The sequence below is a fragment of the Varanus komodoensis genome, unplaced genomic scaffold (genome assembly GCF_004798865.1).
Source record: "Varanus komodoensis strain SLA01 unplaced genomic scaffold, ASM479886v1 scaffold15, whole genome shotgun sequence".
Lineage (NCBI taxonomy): Eukaryota > Metazoa > Chordata > Lepidosauria > Squamata > Varanidae > Varanus > Varanus komodoensis.
In genome coordinates, this window is record NW_025335440.1 from 27,962,918 (window position 1) to 27,987,712 (window position 24,795).

The 24,795-nt window shown below is 42.1% G+C and overlaps 1 protein-coding gene across 2 annotated transcripts in view; it reads left to right on the forward strand.

The window, feature by feature from the left end:
* Positions 1-24,795, forward strand: part of CDK14 (cyclin dependent kinase 14) — a 248,669-nt gene that overhangs the window by 135,639 nt on the left and 88,235 nt on the right. For both annotated transcript variants that reach the window (XR_006414193.1, XM_044424804.1), the window contains exons 10-11: positions 6,721-6,814; positions 23,629-23,692. Coding sequence is in view for 1 of the 2 variants with exons in the window: in XM_044424804.1 (XP_044280739.1) it covers positions 6,721-6,814; positions 23,629-23,692 (158 nt within the window). In the remaining variant the exon portion in view is untranslated. The remainder of the gene's footprint in view (positions 1-6,720; positions 6,815-23,628; positions 23,693-24,795) is intronic.

Below are 24,795 nucleotides of genomic sequence, written 5' to 3' on the forward strand. Positions count from 1 at the left end.
TACTGCAATAGCTATCCCTTTGTATTCACCACCATTTTAAATTCTATTTTCAGCCCTTGGAAGTTGAGCTTTTTTTTATTTTTTGCTGGTCCACTGCAGCAACACAGTGGACCAGAATTTTTCTCCTTTTCAGAATGTTTAGTGCTGTATTACTGTGTTTCCTTAAAATTTATAAAAGCATTACAGAAATATATAAATTCAATATTTATATATTGGAAGTTTTTTAAATCATCAGGAAACCTCAGTAAACATAGCAGTAAGTGTTCTGAAAGGGAGGGGACAAAAGGGGACATATGAGTAAGAGATGCTGAACCCCATCTTGTTTAATGCTTAGCTTCCCAAACCTCTGTACAAGCACTTGTATCACAACTGACAACACTTCTGGTATTGGAGCTCAGCTGAGGAACAAAGTGACTGAGAGGTAAGCTGAAGATGTGAGGAAGTTCTGCATTCTTCATTTGTTCTACTGTTTTGCTATTAAAATTGGACTAGCTTTTGCTGTCTAGATAAATGGAATAGTGTTTAATCACAGAAGTTTTTGTTAGGAATGTGAACTGTTTGTTTGCATGTAATAAATGAAATCTGATTTTACATTCATGATATCCTTTTGAAATGGAAGCAAAAGATATGAAATATTTGGCATATTTGCCTATGTAACAGTATTCTGATAAAATGGCAGCTAAATTAATTTTTTATCATATGAATGCAAAGGTTGTGCTTTGTCCCAAGATGAAGGAGGCCTTATTTGTAAAACAGTTCATAAAGATGCTCTAAGTAGTACAAGATAAATATATTCGTAAAACAAGATCTATAGTGAGGCAGATTATCAACACCAATCACAGCCTTTTGCTACCATGTATTACCATGGGCAAGGTGAAAACTGGTCCTAGCTGGAGGACATAAAAAGAATGTCTTTAATAATGGACATGAAATATTGATGTCCCATGATATAGGACCTTTAACACAAGTCAAAAAGATATACAGGGTGCTTTTCAAGAGAAATGCTTTGTTCCAGGTGAAAAATGAGGCAATACTGATTGCATCCATCAAATATATGAATCCACCAAAATGACAAATAATTCATCTTCTGGAAAATACTGAGCAATCAAGTTGAGGCTGCACTCAAGAGCAGACAGATCAAATAGATGGCAGATGAAAAGTCTTTCTTTTCTGGTTGTCTCAGTTGTCAAGCAGAGCAAAGTGTGTATGTTGGCTATATCTAACATTAATACCTGGATACTAAATTTAATTTAGAGTTGTCCTTTCATTTTAACAGACTCTGTTCTTCGTAATATACTTAGGATAGTATTCCATGTCTTGACTTTTAAAATATATAAGATGCTTTAAAAGTATCTCTCTGAATTTAGTTTTGCCTGTAAGATTTGCTTAATGTTGAACTTTGGTATTGAGATCATTATGTTGCCAACAACATGTGTATTTGTGTAATATAATCATGTAGGGTTCTGCTGACTGAAACCGTGGACTGGTTAAATCAGGCAGCATGTGGCTTATTAATCACCCTGTGATCATGTGAAGGAGGTCAGTATGTATCTGTGTCTGAATATTTCTTTCATGCATTTAATTCAAGGTAGCTAACAATTAAAATGACACAGTTTAAACAAATAGCTGAAATGGGTATAACTTAAGTAGCAAGTAAAATAATACTCAGTGGAGCAACCTGCACCTACTGGGTGTGCTCCAGATGTTTTGAACTCCAACTTCTGTCACTCCAACCTACCATAACTACTGGTTAGGAATGTTACAATTTGTAGTTTAAACTATCTGGAAGGAACCAGGTTGGGGGAGAGGGTTTTACAGAACCTTCTAATAGTTTTCAGTATGAAGGAAATCATGCCAGTGTCAGAGTCTGAGGCTCAGACATGAGACAAGGCAGAACAACAGAAGCATTAGGACCAGGGCAACAGAATTTCAGGCAAGACAGAGTTCAAAGGAAAAATTTAATGGCAAGCCCAAATCATAGTGATGTTACAGGCTGGCATCAGGAGCCAGGAATATGCATCAGGGTAGAACAAGAACATGGTCAGGGTCAAGAGCCAGGAGGAGAAACCAGGGATGAACAAGATAACGGGGCAGGAGACATGGCAAGCATCAGGCAAGTCGCAGACACTTGAGTCAAGATACATGCTAAAAGGAATGCAGGAGACAACCAGAAGCAAATGCCACAAAGGCCAGGCAGATGGAGTAGCTGAACATGAATTGCTGAGGCAATATGACAAAGTAGGATACACAGCAGGAACCTAGGAGCAGGGGCCAGGGGCAGTCAGGCAAGAAGCAGGCACTTACAGCTACAGGCGGACCTGCACTGCTGAGGGAGGCAACATGGCAAGGCAGAATACACAGCAAGATGCAGGGGACACAGCAGGAGCCAGGAGCAGGAAACATAACAGCAGCCAACTGGAGGACCTGGGCTGCTGAGGCCATTTCTGGAGGAAAGGGCTTGCTCTTCCCCCAGGACTCCCAGCTGACACTCATCAGGAGTCTGAGGGTCCACCAGAGTGTGGGACCAATTCTGTGAATATGGCGGTGGTCGCACTGGTTCTAACCACCTGGTTCTAGCCTGGATCCCGGCAGCCAGGCATGCCATGTGAAAATCTCAGTGCACTTAATGTGTTGTAGAGGCATGTGCAGTGTGTGTTGGTTGCAACCAGGGTCATACTCAACCTGTTCTGCCTGGGGTTGCGCTCTCCCTAAAGGACAAGGTTCATTGCTTGGGGATGCTGCTGGACACAGAATTGTCGCTTGAGGCATAGGTAGATTCAGTGGCACAGAGCACTTTTATCAGCTTAAGCTAATATACCAACTACAACCCTATCCAGATGAAAAGAACCTAGCTAAAGTTATCCATGCTCTCATTTGGATTACTGCAATGTGCTGTACATGGGTCTGCCTTTGAAAATGGTCCAGAAACTTTAACTGATCCAAACCAGGGCAGCTAGACTGTTAATGGGGACTGGCTCTTGAGAACATATTATTTTATGCCAGTTCTCTTCCAGCTGCACTGGCTTTCAGCTGAGGTTCAGGCCCAATTCAGAGTGCCAGTACTAGCATTCAAAGCCCTAACAACTTGGGGGCAGGTTATCTGAAGGCTTTCATTATCCTGTATGTACCTTCCTGGACCTGGAGGCCATCTTTGGGGGCCCTTCTCTGGGAGACGTTTCCAAAGGAAGTGAGGTAGGTGGCGACCTGAAGGAAAGCCTTTCTGGTTGTGGCACCCCAGTTGTGGAATGAGCGCCCCCAAGAGGTGCACCTGGCACCATATTATTTTTGGAGCCAGGTGACGATCTTTTCATTCTTCCAGCATGTTGTAAACTGTCCTGAGACATCTGTGATGGGATGGTATAGAAAAGTTTTAGATGATTGATAGATAGATAGATAGATAGATAGATAGATAGATAGATAGATAAACTTTTTAACTTCATTTGTCTATATTGCATTTTAATCTGTCCCACTACTATTCAACTGGAATCGCTTTGTGTCTTCGTGTATGTGGGTTGTTGTTGTTGTTTTACATTTGTTAACTGCCCAGAAAGCCTTAACAGTTTGAAAATGAAATAAAGGCCACAGACGGCTGGGTAGCATTCTTCCCCACCTATAGTGAATGACTTCTAGTTTTATATTTTAAGGAACTGAAGAGTAGGCAGCAACGGAGAATGAATACAAATATTAACCATTGGACAGTGTCTGGATAGCAGGTGGCAGTGGCTGAAAGCTATTTATACACTTCATTTGTCATTGGAGGGCACTGGGAGAGTAACCAAAAGCTAATGATTCATGTACAGTATTAACATTCTCCAGTCTTCTCTGCAAATAGCCACTGGCAATTTAAGAATATTAATGAAGATATATATTCATTAGTTGTAGCACCCAGCAATGGCAATCAGTGTGAAATGTGCTGCAATTTACTATTGTCAGCATACAATGGAAAAGTATATTGGCTACATTGTGCAACATAAGGCCACATCAGTATATCACTATAGTGTCTATAAGTTTTCTGTATTTAGGTTATTATTATGCATTATTTATTATGTTCTTAAGTAAAATACTTGAGCTCCTGGGTTTTGCAATTGTTTGAGGTTAAATCATTGATGTTAAAAGACATGGAAACAACATGTATTTATCTCTTCTGGGTTTGTTTGTTTTTTACCTCTACTAGCAATTTTCCAAGTATCACATAACATACTGATTAAAATATCATTTATTCCCTTCATCTAGAATCTTTTTAAGATTCTATTGGACTATCTTGTTCTTGAGGTTATATTTCTTCAAAGAGATTGTGACAATAGTCTCCTTTAGCTTTATAGGACTGTTTAGATCTGTTTAATTAGTGTTATCTTTAATATGTTAATTCTAGATTATAATTCTTTAACTTAATTATAGTTGTGTTTCTTAACTGATAAAGCCTTTAACACCTATCAAAATCTCCTTTCAGAAATTATCTGCTGCATTATTATTAATGTAAACTTAAATGGTTATTCCTTTTTAAAAGTGTACTTTAGCTTTTCAAACATTTTTTCTAATGTAAAATTTTCTGAAAGACTTTACATATAACTGAGATCTGGAAATTGCATAAATACACTCTGGATAATGGTTCTTTTTCCTAATTGATTTACTAAATCCAATAATTGATTTTTTTATTTTTTTTCCAGCACAGTTTTTGTCTTGATCAATTATCTCATGAAAGCTTTAATAGGCCTGTAGCCAATGGCATTCACTACTTTGTTATTACTTTAAAAAAAGTTTTCTTACCTCTTTTACACAGGATTATATACTAGCATCTAGGAGGAAGCTCATGGCAGCTTTTATATAGCATGTGTAGGAAGAAATGTGGCAACAGTATTTGTTAAACTGTACATTTCCCCCCATTTCATGATTGTATTTGTAATTATGACATGATAAGATGCACTTGGAACTGAGCTTAACATAAGTCATAAAGTTGAAACAGTGATCTCTGAATCCTTCATGAATTGGACATTTTTGCATAGGAGGTTTTTGATTGTCATTTGCAACCATCATTGCATGGCATGCAAATGATTGTATCATTCATCTGTTGCATTATAGCTGAAGTTCCAACATGATTTGGGGGCCTCTTCTATAGCATTGTTAAAACCGTGCAGTCATTCTAGCTACTGTGCAGAAAGGCTGTGTCCATGTAGACTATTCATAGAGCTGCTGTTCAGCTTGCAGCATTCCATTAGGACAGCTACGACTTGGTGCTAACAGATAAGAACTTACCAGGTGTCAGTGGTCCGAGTAAGTGTATTTAACAGCTCTTAATTCCAGTGTACAAAAGTGTCTCTTGGTCATATACATATGCCTCTGTCTTGTTTCTTCTGTAAGCACAGATACTACTTTATTTCATTTTCAGGTTGGTTAGATACCTGACAGGCAATTTGTAAAAGCAATGCTTAGCCTATCCACTGCTAGCAAGCATTTCGTACTAAAATTTATTATTCAAAAAGTGCCCATCGTACAAGAACAGTGGTCTGCCTACAAACTGTCATTTTAAAAGAGCATGAAACAGAGGAAAGGGAAATGCGGCACAGTAGGGAGGGATATTGATGGCAAAAGTCTATGGGAACAAATAGGCTTGTTTTTATTTGTGTGTGTGTATAAAGAGAGAAAATGTCAGTAAAGGTAGCAGTTATGAACAAGTCCTGTTTCTGGGGAAAAAAATTGGAAATTATCCTTTAAGTCAAATGTGTATGCAAGGCAGATCATGTATAGTCAGCCCTCCACGTTCACAGGGGTTAGGGGCACAGGATTCCCATGAAAGTGGAACAACCACAAATATCTTGATCCCCTCTCCCCCACCAATCAGTGTTCTCTGAACAGAGGTTTGCAAGAGCTATGCTTCATATTAAATGCACATAGCCAAGTTAGCTATGCTCCAAGAGCTTAATTGTTCAATTAATATGCAAGGTTAAGAAAGTTTTTCAAGGTTTCTTATTATAATCAGTTATACCTGTTTCCTGTAGCCACTTGGGTTAGTCTGAGAGTCTGTGGCTGGCCTGGTGTTACCAATGAGCTGGATGGCTGAGTAGGGAGTAGAACCCAGATCTCTTGACTCCCAGTCTGCTACTTAAACCACTGTGCTATAATGGTTCCCATTATCACTGAATGCCTGTCAATGTAATAGTTCAATTAGTTATGTGCACAGACAATATTTAAAGCATTTGCCTTAAAATAAAATACTGTTTTTATACATACATCGTTCTATTCGGGGTATAACTATTGGCTAAAATATAGTGGGCGTAATGAAGTTGGCAATGAATGGCAGCTTCATCAATTCAGTTGCTTCATCAATTCTGTTGCTTCCATATGTTCCAGGTACAGAGAATAATTTCAGTATCCTCAAATATCTTAAGCAATTGATGCTTTTGGAAACTACATTTGATAAAATTTCAATATGCATTAAAAATAACTACATCTAAATCTAGCCAAAGCCAAATCAAATGTATTGCTAAGCATGAGTGATTCTTACAGATCTTGGAGGTTGGTACCTTTTTAAAAAAATCCACTGTGATTGTAGTGTCTACACTGAAACAAGCTATTTTCTAAAGAGCAATTCCAAATATTCTCTGCATATTTTCAGCCAAGAATGTTTTCAGTATTAGTGCAATGTTCCACAGGTTATGTACCAATTTTAATAAAAGAGTATTTTCCCCCGAATTTGAATCGAATTGAATTTTTGTTTTTCAGGGGAGTTGGTTGTATCTTTGTAGAAATGATTCAAGGAGTAGCTGCTTTTCCAGGAATGAAAGACATTCAAGATCAACTTGAAAGAATATTTTTGGTAAGTTGAGAAACTAACTTTGATTGCTCTGTGTATTTGCTGTCTTCATCCTCCACATGGCAAATATATACCAAAACACCACAGGTGCAAAGCACACTGAAATGAATGCAGATTGCACAGTGGAAGTGGCCAGGAGGTGAATGAGAATCCCTTTAAAACCAGGATGAGTTTTAAATGTTTGGCCACTTAGAAAAAATACTAGTAATAAGTATCAGTCCAATACATTGTGTATATCTTTATCTATGTTTGTCCATGTGTGTTTACTAGCTTGCAATTTTTGCAATTTTTCTCTTGCTTTTTTGGGCACTTTTTTTTTGCCCTTTTTTCTCGTCCTTATGACTCTTCATTCTTTTTCTTTTTTGCTCCACTGATCTCCTGTCCTTAAAAAACAATCAATCAAACTTCACTCAGCATCCCTGCTTTGGTGTCAAATAGTGACAACATTTCTTGATACACAGTTTCAACCAATGCTAAGGTTGGTCTGTTGGTAACTCCCTCTATCCAGAGGCCAAAAGGGCAGTTTTGAGTGAACAAAAAGGGTGGGAACCCCTCTAATATACTAACACTGAGGGTGGTAGTTTGAAGAGTTTGAAGTTCCTGCCAAAACTCTCTTAGCTGTAGAAACTTCCTGAACAGACACAAGAGCATAGGCAGAGCCTGTATGTGCAAATCCATACATGAGGACTCAAAGAACTTCAGTTAGCAACCTGCCTAGCTCCTCATCCCAGTCAAAACTTTGGTGCCAGCATTTTGCACTAGCTGCAGTTCCTGAACACTTTGCAAAGGTGCTGTCATACAGAGCGCATTATATGTTGGGGATAATCAAGGCATGAATGGCTGTAGTGAAGTTCTCTTTCATCAGGTTTAGCTTTAGTTGTGTTATTAGCCAGAGAAGCAAAAAAGGATGCTCTGCATCCATGACACCACCTGCACATCCAGCTAAAATGCTGTGTGAAGTAATACCTGTGATCTGCCCTTGAAAACGGTCCAGATACTTCAGCTGGTACAGAACAGAGCTGCCAGGCTGCTGATGGGGACCGGCTGATACTTTCACATAACACTGGTCTTCTATCAGCTCCACTGGCTCCCAGCTGAAGTCTGGGCCCAATTCAAGGTGGTGATTTTAACCTGTAAAGCCCTGAACGGCTTGGGGCCAGGATACCTGAAGGAGCACCTTTTCCCTTACATGCCCTCATGCCCCTTAAGATCTGCGGGAGAGGCTTTGCTCCGGGAGCCCTCTTTAAAGGAGATAAAAAGAACAACTACCCGGAGCAGGGCCTTCTCTCCGGTGGCACCCAGGTTATGGAATGCACTCCCTGGAGAGGTATGCCTGGTGCCAAGTCTGTATTCTTTTTGCTGCCAGGTTAAAACATTTTTATTTAATGGCTTTTAAAAAAATTAATTTTATCGATAACAGTCACTTTTTGTTTTTTGTTTTTGTTTTTATATAATTTTACTGTACTTGATACTGTTTTATTGTTTTAATTCTACGTTGTAAGCCGTTCCGAGATGCCAAGACATGTGACGGCATACAAAAGTTTTAAATAAATAAATCTGCAGACTCCATCTCTTAGGACTCAAAAACAGGTTGCATTCCTAAGCCCAAGTCAGATGGTTTGCCCAGTACTTCCAGTTTATTATTTATTTATTTAGAATATTTGTATGCCGTCCTTTTGCAGAGCCTCAGGAAGGCTTACATAAATAAGAATAGAATAAATCATAATACAAATAAAATCCAGATCCACCCTGGCTGCAGATTAAAACCTATATAGCTGATATTAAAAGTTATTAAAATATTGTTGAAATAAAAAGGTCTTAGCCTGGCGCCGAAAACAAATATCGACAGCGCCAGGTGGACCTCTCTGGGGAGTGCATTCCATAGGCAGGGCGCCACCACAGAGAAAGCCCTCCTCCGGGTACTTTGTCTCCTAATGTCTTTCACGGAGGGTTCCCGGAGGAGGGTTTCTGCTGCTGATCTCAGGGGGCGGGAGAGCAAATATGGAAGAAGGTGTTCCTTTAGGTATCCAGGTCCCAAGCTGTTAAGGGCTTTATAGGTAATAACCAGCACCTTGAATTGAGCCCGGACTTAGATGGGAAGCCAGTGAAGCTGGTAGAGGACTGGTGTTATATGAGAATAATGCCCAGTCCCCGTCAGCAACCTGGCTGCTCTGTTTTGCACCATCTGAAGTATCCGGACTGTCTTCAAGGGCAGCCCCACATAGAGCGCATTCCAGAAATCCAACCAGGAAGTAACCAATGCATGTGTCACTGTCGCTAGGCAATCGTCCTCCAGGTAGGGACGCAGCTTATGGATTAACCGAAGCTGAAAGAAAGCACTCCTCGCCACTGCAGTCACCTGAGCTTCCAGGGACAGCTCTAGGTCGAGGAGCACTCCCAAGCTCCGGACCCTGTCTTTTAAAAGGAGTGCAATCCCATTCAGGACAAGGTCCAAGTCACCTACCCAGGAGCTCGAACTACCCACCAACAGGAGGTTCAGTTTATTGGCCCTCATCCAGCCTATTACCTTATGTGAAGGGAGCGGCATGTAAGCTGTCTAAATAAATAAATAAATACCTCGGCCAGGCACCAGTTCAGTACAGCCACTGCCCCACCTGGATCGGTTGAAAAAGAGAGGTACAGCTGGGTATCATCAGCATACTGATGATTCCGCAGCCCACACCTCCTAATGACCTCTCCCAGCAGTTTCATGTAGATGTTGAATAGCAAGGGGGACAAAATGGACCCCTGTGGTACTACATGGCATAACTGCCATGGCGCAGAGCCAATGTCTGCAGCACCACCTTCTGGAATCGGCCTTCAAGGTAGGAGCGGAACCACTGCCAAGCAGTGCCTCCTACTCCCACTCCCGCTAGCCTATCCGGAAGGATACCATGGTCAATGGTATCGAAAGCCGTTGAGAGGTCCAGGAGGACCAACAGGGACGCACTCCCCCTGTCTCTCTCCCTGCACAGGTCATCATACAGGGCGACCAAGGCAGATTCAGTACCATACCCGGGTCTGAAGCCGGACTGAAATGGGTCCAGATAGTCTCATCCAAGAGTGCTTGGAGTTGTCCTGCCACCACCCGTTCCAACACCTTGCCCAAAAATGGGATGTTGGCCACCGGTCTATCATTGGCGGCCATCTCTGGATCCAGGGACGCCTTCTTTAGGACCAGCCTGACTACTGCCTCCTTTAGAGCAGCAGGCACCCGGCTGTCCCTCAGAGAGGCATTAATGACCTTCAGGATCCAGGCACCAATCCCGTGTTTGGCTTTGGTCAGCAGTCACGACGGGCAAGGGTCAAGTAAACAGGTGGTGGGATGTACTTGTCCAAGCACCTTGTCCACAGCATCAGGCTGCAATAAATGAAATTCATCCAATATTATCTGACTGGACGGAGTCATTGGCACCTCCCCTAGAGGATCTGAATCGCTTGTGGAGCCCAGCTCATGACAAATCTGAACGATTTTCTCCCTAAATTGCTGGGCAAAGTCATCACAGTGGGACATCGAGGGTGGTATGGGATCTTTCTTAGGGCCAGGATGTAGCAGCCCATGTACCACTTGAAAGAGCTCTGCTGAATGGCACTGTGAGGAGGCAGTGGAAGTGGAGAAGAATTTCTTCTTCACCGCCCTCACCGCCACAGCATAGGCTTGATAATGAGCTCATGAGAGTGCTCAGTCAGATTCATCTCGTGATTTCCTCCACCTATGCTCTAGACGTCTTCCAACCCACTTTATCGCCCGTAGTTCAGGTGTACACCATGGGGATGAACGGGCTCTGCTGGACGGGAGAGGATGCTTAGGAGCAATCATGTCAGTAGCTCTGGCTATTTCCCCATTCCACAGTTCAACCAGAGCATCAACAGGAGCACTAGCTTTATCAACCGGAAACTCCCCCAGAGCCTTCAGGAATCCATTCGGATCCATCCGGCTCTGAGGGCGGACCAACACAATAGGGTCTGCACCCTTACAGAGGAAAAGGCCGGCATCGAGCTCAAACCTCACGAGGAAGTGATCTGACCATGACGAGTCAAACACAAATTGCTCACCCGCAGATCATCCTCTTCCTGTCCCATTGAGAAAACCAGGTCCAGCGTGTGTCCATGTTCATGGGTCGGTCCTAAGACATGTTGAGACAGCCTCATGGCCGTCATGGAGGCCGTGAAGTCCTGAGCTGCCCCGGTCAGAACAGTCTTGGCATGGAAATTGAAGTCCCCCAGGACCAACATCCTGGGGGTCTTCAACACCAGGTCCGAGACGATCTTCGTCAGCTCAGGCAGGGAGTCTGATGGGCAGAAGGGTGCACGGTACACCAGCAGAGTCCCCAATCTGTCTCAGTCGCCCAACGCCAGGTAAAGGCACCCTAGACCTGGTCTCGAGAGAACAGGAAGCCCTGCAAGGGAAATTGAAGCTCGATAAATTAAAGCGACTCCCCCTCCCCTTCTCTCCGGGCATGGCTGGTGCTGGACCAGATACCCAGGCGGGCACAGTTGAGAGAGGGACACATCCCCCACCTCTCCCACCCAGGTCTCTGTAATGCAAGCCAGGTCGGCCCCCTCATCCACAGTTAAGTCGTGGATGAGGGATGTTTTGTTATGGACCGACCTGTCATTAAGCAACAGCACCATCAGGCCCGAGGGGCAGTTGATAAGCATACCTGGAACCTTCTGGTTGGGGGAATAACCCGAAGGGGGAACAGGTGTCAACCATCTGTGCCGACACGTTAAACCTCCAATGCCATACCGACCATTGCCCAAAACTACCCCAATGGTGGCACCCACGCGCTTCCCAGGGGACCCCATAGTAGCAGCCAGGCATGAATCCATTGAAACAATCTAATAAAATACATTTAAAACCCTCCAACCCACCCAATTACAAAAGCCCACCCACACACACACAGCGTCTCTGACAAGCCCAGCCCCCGCATGGCCCCAAACAGCGGTGCGTTAATGCCGCGGTTCCTCCCTGTGTCCCACCCCCAATCTGGAGCAGCTGCCACCCACGCCGGGGGGGGAGGGGCAAGGGCAGGGCTCGCGGAGTACTTGCCGACAGTGTCCCGGTCCTCGGTCCCGCGATGGCCGCTGCCCGTCCTTCGGGGCAGTGGCGGCATCAGCGGGCGAGTCGGGGTCTGCAGCAGCAGTGTTGAGCGCTTGGTCCTGGTGCTGCCGTGGCCGGCGAGTTAATGCTGCGGCCCCTCCCTGTGCCCCGCCCCCAATCTGGCGCAGCTGCCACCCAGACCGGGGGGGGGGGGATGGACAAGGGCAGGGCTCATGGAGAACTCGCCGGCAGGGTGGAGGGCCTGTAGGCCGGCAGTGTCCCGGTCCCCAGTCCCGCAGTGGCCGCTGCCTGTCCTTCACGTTAGCGGGCGGGTTGGGGTCTAAATTTTTCTAAATTGTTTTAGCTTTGTATATGCCATGTCAGATTATAAAAACCTTTGTATCAGAACGTTTCTCATGTTAAAGTGGGTTAGATAAGATGCTGAAAAGCAGAAAATGGTGAGTCATCGTTTTAGAGAATTTATTCGTAGGATGAAAGACTATATTTTGGCTTGGTTTGTGTCAGACCTCTTCTCCTCCTCATCTTTCTATCAGCTGAACTCAAATTTCTGCAGGCAGTATTTGCACTTATTCTAATATTAACCGAAGACCAGGGAATAATTTCTATCTGGTGTCCTCCCATTCTGTCAGATATTATAGAAATTGTAGTACAGATCATTCAGAGGGCACCAGTCCAAGAAAGGATAGAAAAATTATGGATTGCCTCAGTATGGTTGACAAATTCCATAGAAAATTTTCCCTGTTTTCCAGCATTGCTTCCTGCACTTTTCAGCAGCCAGCTGTTCAAGAAGTTGGTCTGTAGATTCATCCTAAAATAGTTAAGGACCATATGGTAATGCTCAGGAGCTTTTCGTAAGCACACTGCTGTAATTGCCAGTTACACCTTCTAAATATGGCCCTTCCGAATTGCTTTTGTCTTTAGCAAAATGTGATTTTGGGAGTTTCACCACAGTAGAAGATGTGAGAATAATATATAGGAATGCTGCTTGGAAGGAAATAAGAGGCAGGATTAGTATGGCATTATTCTTGCATGCTACATGATAGCTTTTTAAAAACATAATAGACTATTGAATAAAATCTCAGAATAAATACATTTAAAATTTTAACAATAGTATGAGGTCAGAAGGCATGCCAGCATGACAGTAGAAATATAAAAGAATCTGTTGAAGAGAAATGATTACTTTTTAAAATATGAAGACATGAAAGAGAGAGAGAATTCTAGGCAGTGGCAAGTTTACAGATAGCTTAGGACCAACAATGATGTGAGCAAAGTAAAATGGTTATCTCTTTGCCTTTGGTTTCTGTCTAGAAAAGGGGTTTTATCTTGCCATGAGAATTACCACAAAGAATGCAAAAGAGATTTTATGAATTATTAAAATCAAATCCATTTTACAATGTAAATTGGTATCAGTCTCAAAACAAAACTGAGAAATACCTTATGCTTTCACAGACATTATGTATGACCAGAATAGCTGGTGGTATCTCATATCGTACATAGATTTTCTCATACTCAAATAGGAAAAATGATCACAATTGAAGCAGCAATCAAGCGTCCCTAGGGATGTAAGACGTTTGCCCAGAAAACACAAGTGCCTCTGAATTTCTTCCTATGTGTGTAGTTCCTCCATCCAATCTCAATTAGTTGTTCCTCTGTCATCTTCCTTTACAAGCCTTTGTTCTCTTGGATCACTTTCTCAAGTAGTTTAAAATATATTGCATGTATGTGGCATTGCTCCGTCCTTTTCATCTGATCTCTTTGTCTTTAGACTTCAGGTGCAAGTACTTGTGCCAGGTGAATTTTTTGTTTCCTTTTGTCTTTCCTTTCAAATTTTGTTATAGTTATAATAACTTTATTTGAAAACTTATGTTAAATATTCAGAATGGTCATTATATCCCGACATTTGATACCACAAATTTTCACAAAAATGAATGCAGGAAGGGATCTAAGTTGAATAGTTTCAGCATAGCTGAGAAAGGTATAGGGCATTCTAATGACGTCTGAATCTGCATTGAAAATTTGATGCTGTTACTAAGGATAATGACATTTATTTATCATGGCAGACATTGTAGCCCCCCAGCATAGCAAGGATCTGTTTTCGACAATTCCATGTTGAAAATAGAGATGCTGAATTCTTCTGAGTGAATTAACTTGGGTCCCGATAATTCAAAATAAAGTGAAAGTTCCTAAGTATCTAATAGCTTCTTTTGTGAAAGGAATGTATGGAAAATGTCATGGAAGCAGGAATTCTCTCTCTGTAGTTGCAGCCACCTTGAGAGACAATAACAAGGATACAGTCAGCAACTCATAGAGCATTACCAAATACATACTGCTGAAAAGTATCACTAATGCTATTGACCTGTTGGAGTGTTCAAGGTAAAGGTTTCCCCTTGACATTAAGTCCAGTCATGCCTGACTCTAGGGGGCGGTGCTCATCTCTGTTTCCTAGCCGAGGGAGCCAGCGCTTGTCCACAGACAGTCTCCGTGGTCATGTGACCGGCATGACTAAACACCAAAGTGCACAGAACGCTGTTACCTGCCCACCAAAGTGGTACCTTTTTATCTTCTTGCATTTGCATGCTTTTGAATTGCAAGGTTGGCAGGAGCTGGGACAAAGCAATGGGAATTCACCCTGTTGTGCAGATTCGAACTGGTGACCTTTCGATCTACCAGCCCAGCAGCACAGAGGTTTAAACCACTGTGCCACCTGCAGTGTTAGGTACCTCTTAAATAAATGCAAAGTCTTGTCTTTTGACAATATTTAGATAGTGATTATATATGCAGCTGGAGAGAAATGCATTTGAGATGCTTGATTCTACACAGTTTCTCAAGAAGTACAGGATTCTGAACTCTGTTTCTATCCATCTTCCTGTTAACTTTAAAGCAAGGTTGTGTTCCACACTTGGTCAGATCCAATAAAACACTCCCTGTTAAAATTTACTTACAACCTGCCATATATTCATGTAATGGCAAATTTGGGATTAAGGGAACCTTTACTGAAAGTATGGTACATCCATAAGAGAATTATGTGCTATTCTTGTAACAAAATGTAGGATAGCTGCATATTAGCGGGGGAAGCTGAAGCACTCAGAAAAGTCCAAAAGCACAGACATTCTTTTTACAGATTTTGTTCTTAAATAGACAGCTTCCAAGACAAGAAAATGACTTGGTTTTTCTTCTGATAGGCTTAAAACAAAGGAAGATGAAAATAGTGAGAAAATAGTTTGCCAGATAATGAATAGAAATTGATACTGTGGAAGATTGGGAGGCTATGTCACCGGGGTGCTTGGGTGCTGGTGATAATGGCAGACCACAGAGGCAGAGATTAGTAAATTCAGAAGGGGCTAAATAGAGCATGAGAAAATAATTACCAGGTTTCAGAGTAAGTTTAAAATCAGAAGACTTCATTTCTTGGTAGGTTCCAAGTAGTTAGAAAATGCCGTGCACAAACTACCCTCAGCTTTCTAAGCTTCATTTTAAAATTAAAAGATGGAGTTAAAGTCATCATACATGTTCTACTTTGTGCACAGACATCCAAAATTAAGGCTTTTGGGTTGACATAGGTGGGAAGACCAAATAAACTTAGTCATTACTAGAACCTCAGAACCCTCACATTTTAATTCAGAAATAGAATTTGCTTGGAGATTCTTGAAGCAGTCCTTCAAATTCCAAATAGGATTCAGATTATTGATTCAAGACATTTGTTGCCTGTTTCCAAGTGATCTAGGCTATCTAGATCACCACCACTACCTTTTGTCTTCGGACCTCATGCATAGACCACTGTCCCCTTGTTAGGCATAAAAAAGGGATGTAGAAAATTCACAGATTCTGTTGTGTTAGGTGTGGAACCCAGCCTTGTATTCAGTGGGACTTTACTAAGAGGTAAGAATATCTATTGGGTATGCAAAGCCTAGGCAAACAAGGTTCACTAGGATAGTGGATGACTCTGGCCTTGAAAATAGGGGATAAACTCCAGAATGGTGTGAAGAATCATGCAAGGAAAAGAACATGAGGCGCTACCTTAGAAGCCAGTTGGGTTATTCTTAAAGCTGCTGAAAACCACAAATGTAAGAGAGATAGGCAAAAAAGAAAGAACAAGTATTGCCCAAACTCAGGACAGATATAGGGTTCAAAACAAATGATACCATAAGGGCCCAAAGCAGAGATTCACTTTTCCCACTTAATTATGGGAAAATAAAAAGCCCACCTACTGATCTTAAGATAATGTATATCTTCCTTTCCTCTCTCCCATTTTGTCCTCACAGGAAACCTGCAAGATAGGTTAGTCAAAGGGAAGGGGAACGGCCCAAGATTTGAACCCCGTTTTCCCAGCCCTGGAACATTACCTTTACACCACACTGTATTAATGAATGTCCCTCATGTATGCACATCATCACATAGCAGTCTTGGGATACAGTTGCTATAGCCCATGACTTGAATAGGATTCACTTATTTAATCATGCATGATGATACTGGCTTTTTAAAGTAAATGTTGACTTCACACAGCTGGTGTGAGTTTTGTTAGAACATAAGATCCATGCTGGATCAGACCAAGGGTCCATCTTGTCCAGCATTCTGTTCACTTGGTGGGCAGTCAGTTGCCCAAGAGATGCCACAAGCAGGGCATGAGTGCAGCAGCACCCTCATGCCCAGGTTCCCCAGCTACCTGGTGTACATGGGCGTAGTGCTTGGAGGAAGCATAGAGCTCATCAGGACTAGTAGTCTTTTATAGCCGTATCCTCCATTCATGTGTCCAAACTCCTTTTAAAGCCATCCAAATTGGCAGCCATCACTATGTCTTTGGAAGTGAATGACGACCTTTTCCATTGCTTTGTGTGGATCATGTCAGGAATGGGTGGGATGGGGAAGAAAGAAGGAAGCCCACAGCAAACTGGAAGTGTACAGTGTGTTTTTCATCTTTTGTTTTATAATGACTAGTGGTAAGTTTTATCACTAACTTACTTTCTGGAACATTTGAAGACACAGCTATCCATGTGACACAAATGTGTCAGTTTAAAAGGAAAGGAGGGAAAACATCCTGTACAGATACAGTTGGCACTGCTTGCAGCTGCCTGAGTAAAAGACAAGATATGGAGGTGAACATTATAAGGTCTGTTATTCTGATTGTTCAGAGCAATGGATGAAACAAGTTGTGATTTTTTATGGTTGCAGATGTAGAATATTATGTTTTATTTACTAATTGTATGAATAAATTCAGGTTAATTATGATTCTTGTTTACAATTAATAGTTCCTTTGTGATGTGCCAACTGGATGATTTGTTTGTTTTGTTAGTATGTGTGTGTTGACCCACAAATACTGGAAACCTTTGCTTGATTATTGTGTGTTCTTTTTAGAATGCTATACTGTGACTCTTTAATGTGTGAGAATCTCAGCATTGTGGAGTAATAGTCTTGGCATAAAATTTATTTTTATTTTCTCATGAATGTAAAGAGTGTAATGGAGACTAATTTATAATCACTTTATATCACTTATTGAAGCTAATGATTATAGTGGGAGTAATGAGAAGCATTCACACCTTCTCCCTTGACTATTAGGTTTGACATTAATTTGTCATTATGTTTTTTAAAGATATAGATGCAGCTGTCACTCAAGGGACTTTGTAATATTTATTGCTAGTGATTGTTTCTGTTTATTTACTTATGACATTTGTATACTGCCCCATGACATAAAAGTTAGCACATTAACAAATAAATAGAGCATACAATCTTAAAAACAAAAGCAGATATTGAAATGAAGTTACTACAACCCCAAAACTGAGAAGAGTTTTTTTTTTTTAAATAGAAGGCCTAGACTATAAGAGTTATTTAAAATGCCTGGGTGAATAGAAAGGTCTTTCCCTAGGACTAAAAAGACTACAGTAATGACCTCAAGTGAACCTGTCTCATAAGGCTGTTCTAGACTTGGGATGCTGCCATGTGAAACATTCTCCCCTTTTAGTCACCCATCTTACTTTATTTGGCAGGGCACTTGGAACAGTAGTCTGAAGGTTCTCATGCATACATATTATGGTAGTAGACAGCCTTTAAGGTAAACTGATTCCAAATATTTAGGACTTTAAAGTTAAAACCAGCCATTCTCAGTCAATAATGTAGCAGTCTTTCTGTACATCATGTAGAAGTATTGCAATGTCTTTTTAAGACAGCCCCATGTACAAGTATTGCAATGGTTGAAATGGACGATTACCCAGAGGATGTGTGAGCGTGGCCGAGCTGTCTTCATCCAGGTAAGAATGCAGTTTTCCTATCAACCTGAAGCTGGTAAAGGACACTTCAGCCATAGAGGTCATTTGACCTCAAACAGTGCTGTATCACTAAGCATTTTATATTGCAAACTTAAGCATTTTAGAGGGATATGAGCTTATACAGAATATCCTGAACACAATTCTGTGCACTTTTTCCCAAATGTATGTATTTTTCAAACCCATGTGAATTTATTGATTTATACACACACACACACACACACACACACACACACACACACACACACGTATTTATGGCTGCCTGTAATTGTCAAGCCCTTCCTATTTATTTCATTTTATTATATCATTTATTTAATTTATTTTACACACCCAAGTGTGAAGGGGTTGAGCAGTAATCTTCCATTTCCAAATTCTGGAAACAGCAAACCAAGTAAGGAGAGGAAACCAGTATTAAGTGATCCCCCACATTCTTCCTTTAAGCTAAGAATTAGTATGACTTCCTCATGACTGTAACTCTCACTTTATTTTCTGGTTATGTTATGTAGCATATAACAAGAAGACATGGTGATGGCTGGCTATGAATGATGACTGTATATAATAAGTGCATGTTACCTTTCTAGACAAAAACACTCCCAATGTTAAATATCACAGTAAAAATATCACTAGCAATAAATACTTAAACCATAGTATGTAAATACCAATTTGTATTTAAATCAGCCTAGCAAATATCTGAGGAAACAGGTTTTTAAATAACAGCAAAAGAAATGTACAGTGGAGGAATCATTCTAAACTTTCTGGGAAAACATTCATACTTTGATTTCACCTATGTGGATGATGGTCTATTCTCATAATACAAGGAGGGTATATACAGGATAGGATGCCTCTTAAAATAAACAGGATACTGTCTTTTGCCGCTCATTATACAAAATTGACCTCCCTAGAGAGGTGCAAGAATTTGCTAATGAAAGATGCATGGAGAAGAATGATATTTCTTGGAAGGTCTTAATTTCTTTGGGGAGGTTTAACTCCAGCCTTTTGAGAACCCAAAACAATTCCTGATTGGAAGGGCTTTTAAAGAGAAACTAAGTGAGCTCCTGCTACATAATCTGTTTTTTAATTCACATTTTATTTATTTATTTATTTATTTAGAACATTTCTATGCCGCCCCATTTGCAAAAAGCCTTGGGGTGGCTTACAAAACAAATAAATAAACAATCATACAAATAACCTTAAAAATACGGAGACATCTTGGCATAAATTTAAAAACCAATAAATAAATACAGTTAACAATTAAAATAACTTTTAAATAAAAAGGTCTTGGCCTGGCGCCAAAAAACAAATAACAGCGGTGCCAGGCAGACCTCTCTGGGGAGTGCATTCCAGAGGTGGGGCGTCACCGCAGAGAAGGCCCTCCTCCGGGTACTCACCCTCCTAATACCTTTCACGGAAGGTTCCTGGAGAAGGGCCTCTGCTGCCGATCTCAAGGGGCGGGAGGGCATATATGGATGCAAGTGCTCCTTTAGATAACCAGGACCCAAGCCATTGAGGGCTTTATAGGTGATAATCAACACCTTGAATTGGGCCCAGACTTCAATGGGAAGCCAGTGAAGCTGACGGAGGACTGGGGTTATATGAGAACAATGCCCAGTCCCCGTCAGCAATCTGTCAGCTCTGTTTTGCACCAATTGAAGTATCTGGACCGTCTTCAAGGGCAGCCCCACATAAAGCGCATTACAGAAGTCTAATCGGGAAGTTACCAATGCATGTGTCACTGTTGCCAGGTAGAGACACAGCTGATGGATCAGCCGAAGCTGAAGGAAAGCGCTCCTTGCCACTGATGTCACCTGAGCTTCTAACGACAGCTCTAGGTCGAGGAGCACTCCCAAGCTGCGAACCCTGTGCCTAAGAAGGAGTGCAATCCCATTCAGGACAAGGTCCAAGTCCTCTCCCCTGAAGCCCAAACCACCTACCAACAGGACTTCCGTCTTGTCTGGATTGAGCTTCAGTTTATTGGCCCTCATCCAGCCCATTACCTTGGCCAGGCACCGGTTAAGTACAGCCACTGCCTCACCTGGCTTGGCTGAAAATAAGAGGTAGAGCTGTATATCATCAGTGTACTGATGATTCCACAGCCCACACCTCCTGATGACCTCTCCCAGCGGTTTCATGTAGATGTTGAATAGCAAGGGGGACAAAATGGACCCCTGCGGAACTCCATGGCATAACTGCCATGGCGCAGAGCCATAGTTCCCCAGCACCACCTTCTGGAATCGGCCATTGAGATAGGAGTGGAACCACCACAAGCAGTGCCTCCAACTCCCAATCCTGCTAGCCTATCTAGAAGGATACCATGTTCGATGGTATCGAAAGCCGCTGAGAGGTCCAGGAGGACCGACAGGGACGCACTCCCCCTGTATCTCCCTGCACAGGTCATCATACAGGGCGACCAAGGCAGATTCAATACCATACCCAGGTCTGAACCCGGACTGAAATGGGTCGAGATAATCAATCTCATCCAAGAGTGCTTGGAGTTGTCCCGCCACCACCCGTTCCAACACCTTGCCCAAGAACGGAATGTTGGCCACCGGTCTATAATTGGTGGCCATCTCTGGATCCAGGAATGCCTTCTTTAGGACTGGCGGGACTACCGCCTCCTTTAAAGGGGCAGGTACCCGGCCATCCCTTAGAGAGGCGTTGACAACCTCCAGGATCCAGGCTCTATCCCGTGCTTGGCTTTGTTAAGATGGGCAAGGGTCCAGTAAGCAGGTGGTGGGATGTACTTGTCCAAGCACCTTGTCCACATCATTAGGCCGCAACAAATGAAACTCATCCATCAATTTTGGGCCAGACGGCAACATTGGCACCTCCCAAGAAGGTTCCGAGTCACTAGTGGAGTCCAGCTCATGACGTATCTGAGCGATTTTCTCCTTGAAATGCCTGGCAAAGTTGTCACAGCGGACCATCAGGGGTGACACAGGATCTTTCTTGGGGCCCGGTTGAACCAGCCCCTGTACCACCTGAAAAAGCTCCGCCGGACGGCATTGTGAGGAGGCAATGGAAGCGGAGAAGAATTTCTTTTTTGCCACCCTCACCACCACAGCATAGGCCTGATAATGGGCTCTTAAGTGTGTTCGGTTAGATTCATCCCATGAATTCCTCCACCTACGCTCTAGACGTCTCCCAACCTGCTTTATCGCCCGTGATTCAGGTGTATACCAGGGGGATGAACGGGCTCTGCCAGGTGGGAGAGGACGCTTAGGAGCGATCGTGTCAATAGCCCTGGTCATTTCCCCATTCCACAGTTCAACCAAGGCATCGACAGGAGCACCAGCCTTATCAACTGGGAATTCCCCCAGAGCTTTCAGGAATCCATCTGGATCCATCCAGCTCCGGGGGTGGACCAGCACAATTGGGTCCGCACCCTTACAGAGGGAAAGGCCGCTCTCGAGCACAAACCTCATGAGGAAGAGTTCTGACCATGACAGGGGTGTCAGACACAAGTTCCTCACCCTCAGATCCCCGTCGAGAAAACCAGGTCCAGAGTGTGTCCACGTTCATGGGTCGGGCCAGTGACATGTTGAGACAGTCCCATGGCTGCCATGGAGGCCATGAAGTCCTGAGCCGCCCTGGTCAGACCCGTCTCGGCGTGGAGATTGAAGTCTCCCAGGACCAGCATCCTGGAAGTCTTCAACACCAAATCCAAGACGATCTCCATCAGCTCAGGCAGGGAGACTGTTGGGCAGAAGGATGCACGGTACACCAACAGAATCCCCAGTCTGTCTCTGTCACCCAGCACCAAGTAGAGGCACTCTAGACCCAGCCTCGAGAGAACAGGAAGCCCCATGAGGGAAATAGAGGCTCGGTAAACCAAAGCGACCCTCCCTCCCCTCCCCTCCAGGCATGGTCGGTGCTGGACCAGATACCCGGGTGGGCACAGATGAGAGAGGGAGACATCCCATTCCTCTCCCGCCCAGGTCTCTGTAATGCAAGCCAGGTCGGCCCCCTCATCCATGGGATGACTTATTATGGGCTTATTATTAATTTACTTTTTCTTATCAATTTACTGCTGTTGCATCTTCTTTTCCATACTGTAAGGTATGACTTTCTCATTGGGTTTGTACCAGTGTGAAATCTTGAAGATATTATGGAATGGTGACCCCCCAAAGAGTGTGCACACAAACCGTACAAACAGAAATAGTATCAAATAAATGATGAAACCTGGGGAAATGATCATAGAATTCCTTCCTTCCTTCCTTCCTTCCTTCCTTCCTTCCTTCCTTCCTTCCTTCCTTCCTTCCTTTCTTCCTTCAAGCTTTTCTGTCCTGTCCCCTACAGAATGTCCCAGGACAGCTTACAATAAATAAGTAGAATAAAACAAACCCCACAGCAGCTGGCCATTAATATACTAAAACCCCAGTTAGCATAAACTGAATATATTTGGCATGGGGCAGCCTGTGTCAAGCCACATTGGAAATCTGTATTTAACTGAATTGTTGGAGGTTATAACTGCATGCATATTCATCTATATAGTCAATTTTTCCATGCCAGCTTTATTTCTGTTTTGCTTCATTCTCTTAATTGTAAATAATTTATCATATTTCTGGCTCAATTACAAAACCAAATCAGAACAGGAAAAAATCACTCCTGGAGAGAGTGGTTGATGTTTTTCCATTTTGCTTCAGATGGAATATAGTCCTGTGTAAGATAGATAGTATTACAGTAATTTCTTTTAGCTGTTTTGCAGTCTTAAGGTCCTGGTTTTCACTAGGGACTATGGGAATTTCTAGCCTATTGTGTAGCTAGATACAGTCTGAAGATGAGGTGCTCTAAGATAAGGTTGCCTTTCTAACTTAAATCCTCTGCTTCCCTCTCCTGGCCACAGTGAAATATTGCGTGATTATTATACCAAGCACAACAAAGCCAAAAAGAGAATGTATACAGCGTTTTCAAAATTTATATTTATTATAACAGTTGCTGTTTGTAGCAGGTCCATCTAAGATGGAATAAAGGTGATATCATGGGGTTAATTGGTGAGCAGTGTTTTTCAACAATGAATACTAACAGTAATTATCATAAAGAATGTTTAATCATTATTAATGTCTTCAGGCACCTTGTTGTTATTCCATGTAGTCTGCTTTTTAGTGAAGGCTGAAGATTGTTGACTGAAAGTCATGTTGCTTATATTTAAAAAGTACTTAGTATAAATTAGGTCTTGTTTTGTAAATAAAGAAGTATGCATTAAAACTGTGAACTAAGCTGTGATAGCTATAGCTCACATCTGTTGCTTCCTATTATTGTTGTGATTTTTGTTTCCTTGTTGGAGTGGTGGTGTCCACTTTTATGGGTTGAATGAGAAACAATAAAGCTTTTTTATCAGGTAAAAACAGGAATAATGGCTTTGTATTATGGCTATAACTTATCCAGAAAGCACAGTTTCAGTTATCTTAATTCCTTAAGTGAGTGTTAAATTACTTTTTGCTAAGTGGTCAGATACTATCAAAATTGTCTGTATTCTTTTCTCTTTTCTTGGATAGGTACTTGGGACACCAAATGAAGATTCATGGCCTGGAGTTCATTCTTTACCCCATTTCAAACTAGGTATGTTTTAAGACCATGCTATTAGAGTTCATATTAAATGTAATTTTGAATACATTTTGGAATCATGAGCAAAGGCAGTGTTTCAGGGGAGAGCAAGAAAGAGTTATGGCAGGGTACAGAATCCAATTTCAGATGTATTCAAGATGAAATTGCCAAAAAATGCACTTTGAATCATTTTTCTGGTTATTTCTCTCTCTATTTTCATATCTGTAGCAGAATTGTTGACAGTGGCAGTGACATTCTATTTATTGCAAAGAATATATTCATTTTGCATGCATATATCTAGCAGATACAATCTAATAACTGAGTTCAGACAACATGCTGCAGACTGTTGTGGATTATTTAATCCTTGCTCAGGTTATAATGATGTGTGAACCCAGCAAATATGGCTTATGTGAGAGTTTTAAAAAGTCTTGCATAACCCTAAAATAGATCATGGTTGTTTAACCTTCACATAATGCAAACTCACCAGTATAACATGCTGTAACAATCCCCAAACAAGGACTACATATATTAAATGGTGGCCACATGAGCCCCATTTGTATCATAGCCAGGGCTATTACATTGTGTGAAAGCCCAGTTAACCTCCGTATTAAGACATGCTTCCACCTGTTTCTGTGCACATTTAGTTGTGGCTGTCTCCCAAGATGCTATCTGTGAGCTTCAGCTATACCGTAGAGAGAGTTCACACCATTTGCTTTCCTCTTGTATGTAGGTTATGCTGCAGTTTGTAGTGCTGCTGCAGGGCCTCCAGGGAATTGTTCTCTGGTCAAAATCCACTGGTGACAAGATTCATACATTCACTTATGAGACACATAGTTCCTGTTGGGCTGGAAGAATCTTATGTGGTGACATTGCATTGCTTCTCTCAGCTACTTTCATGGGCAGTTAGTATCTCTGTTACCAGAGCAATGTGAATATGTTCTTAACATTACCAGCTTTGTTAGGAGCAATAGTAGAAGCTTCAGTGGTCTGGTACAGTGATGGCGAACCTTTTAGAGACCGAGTGCCTAAATTGCAACCCAAAACCCGCTTATTTATAGCAAAGTGCCAACACTACAATAAAACCTGAAAACTGAGGTTTTAGTTTAGAAAAAAACAAC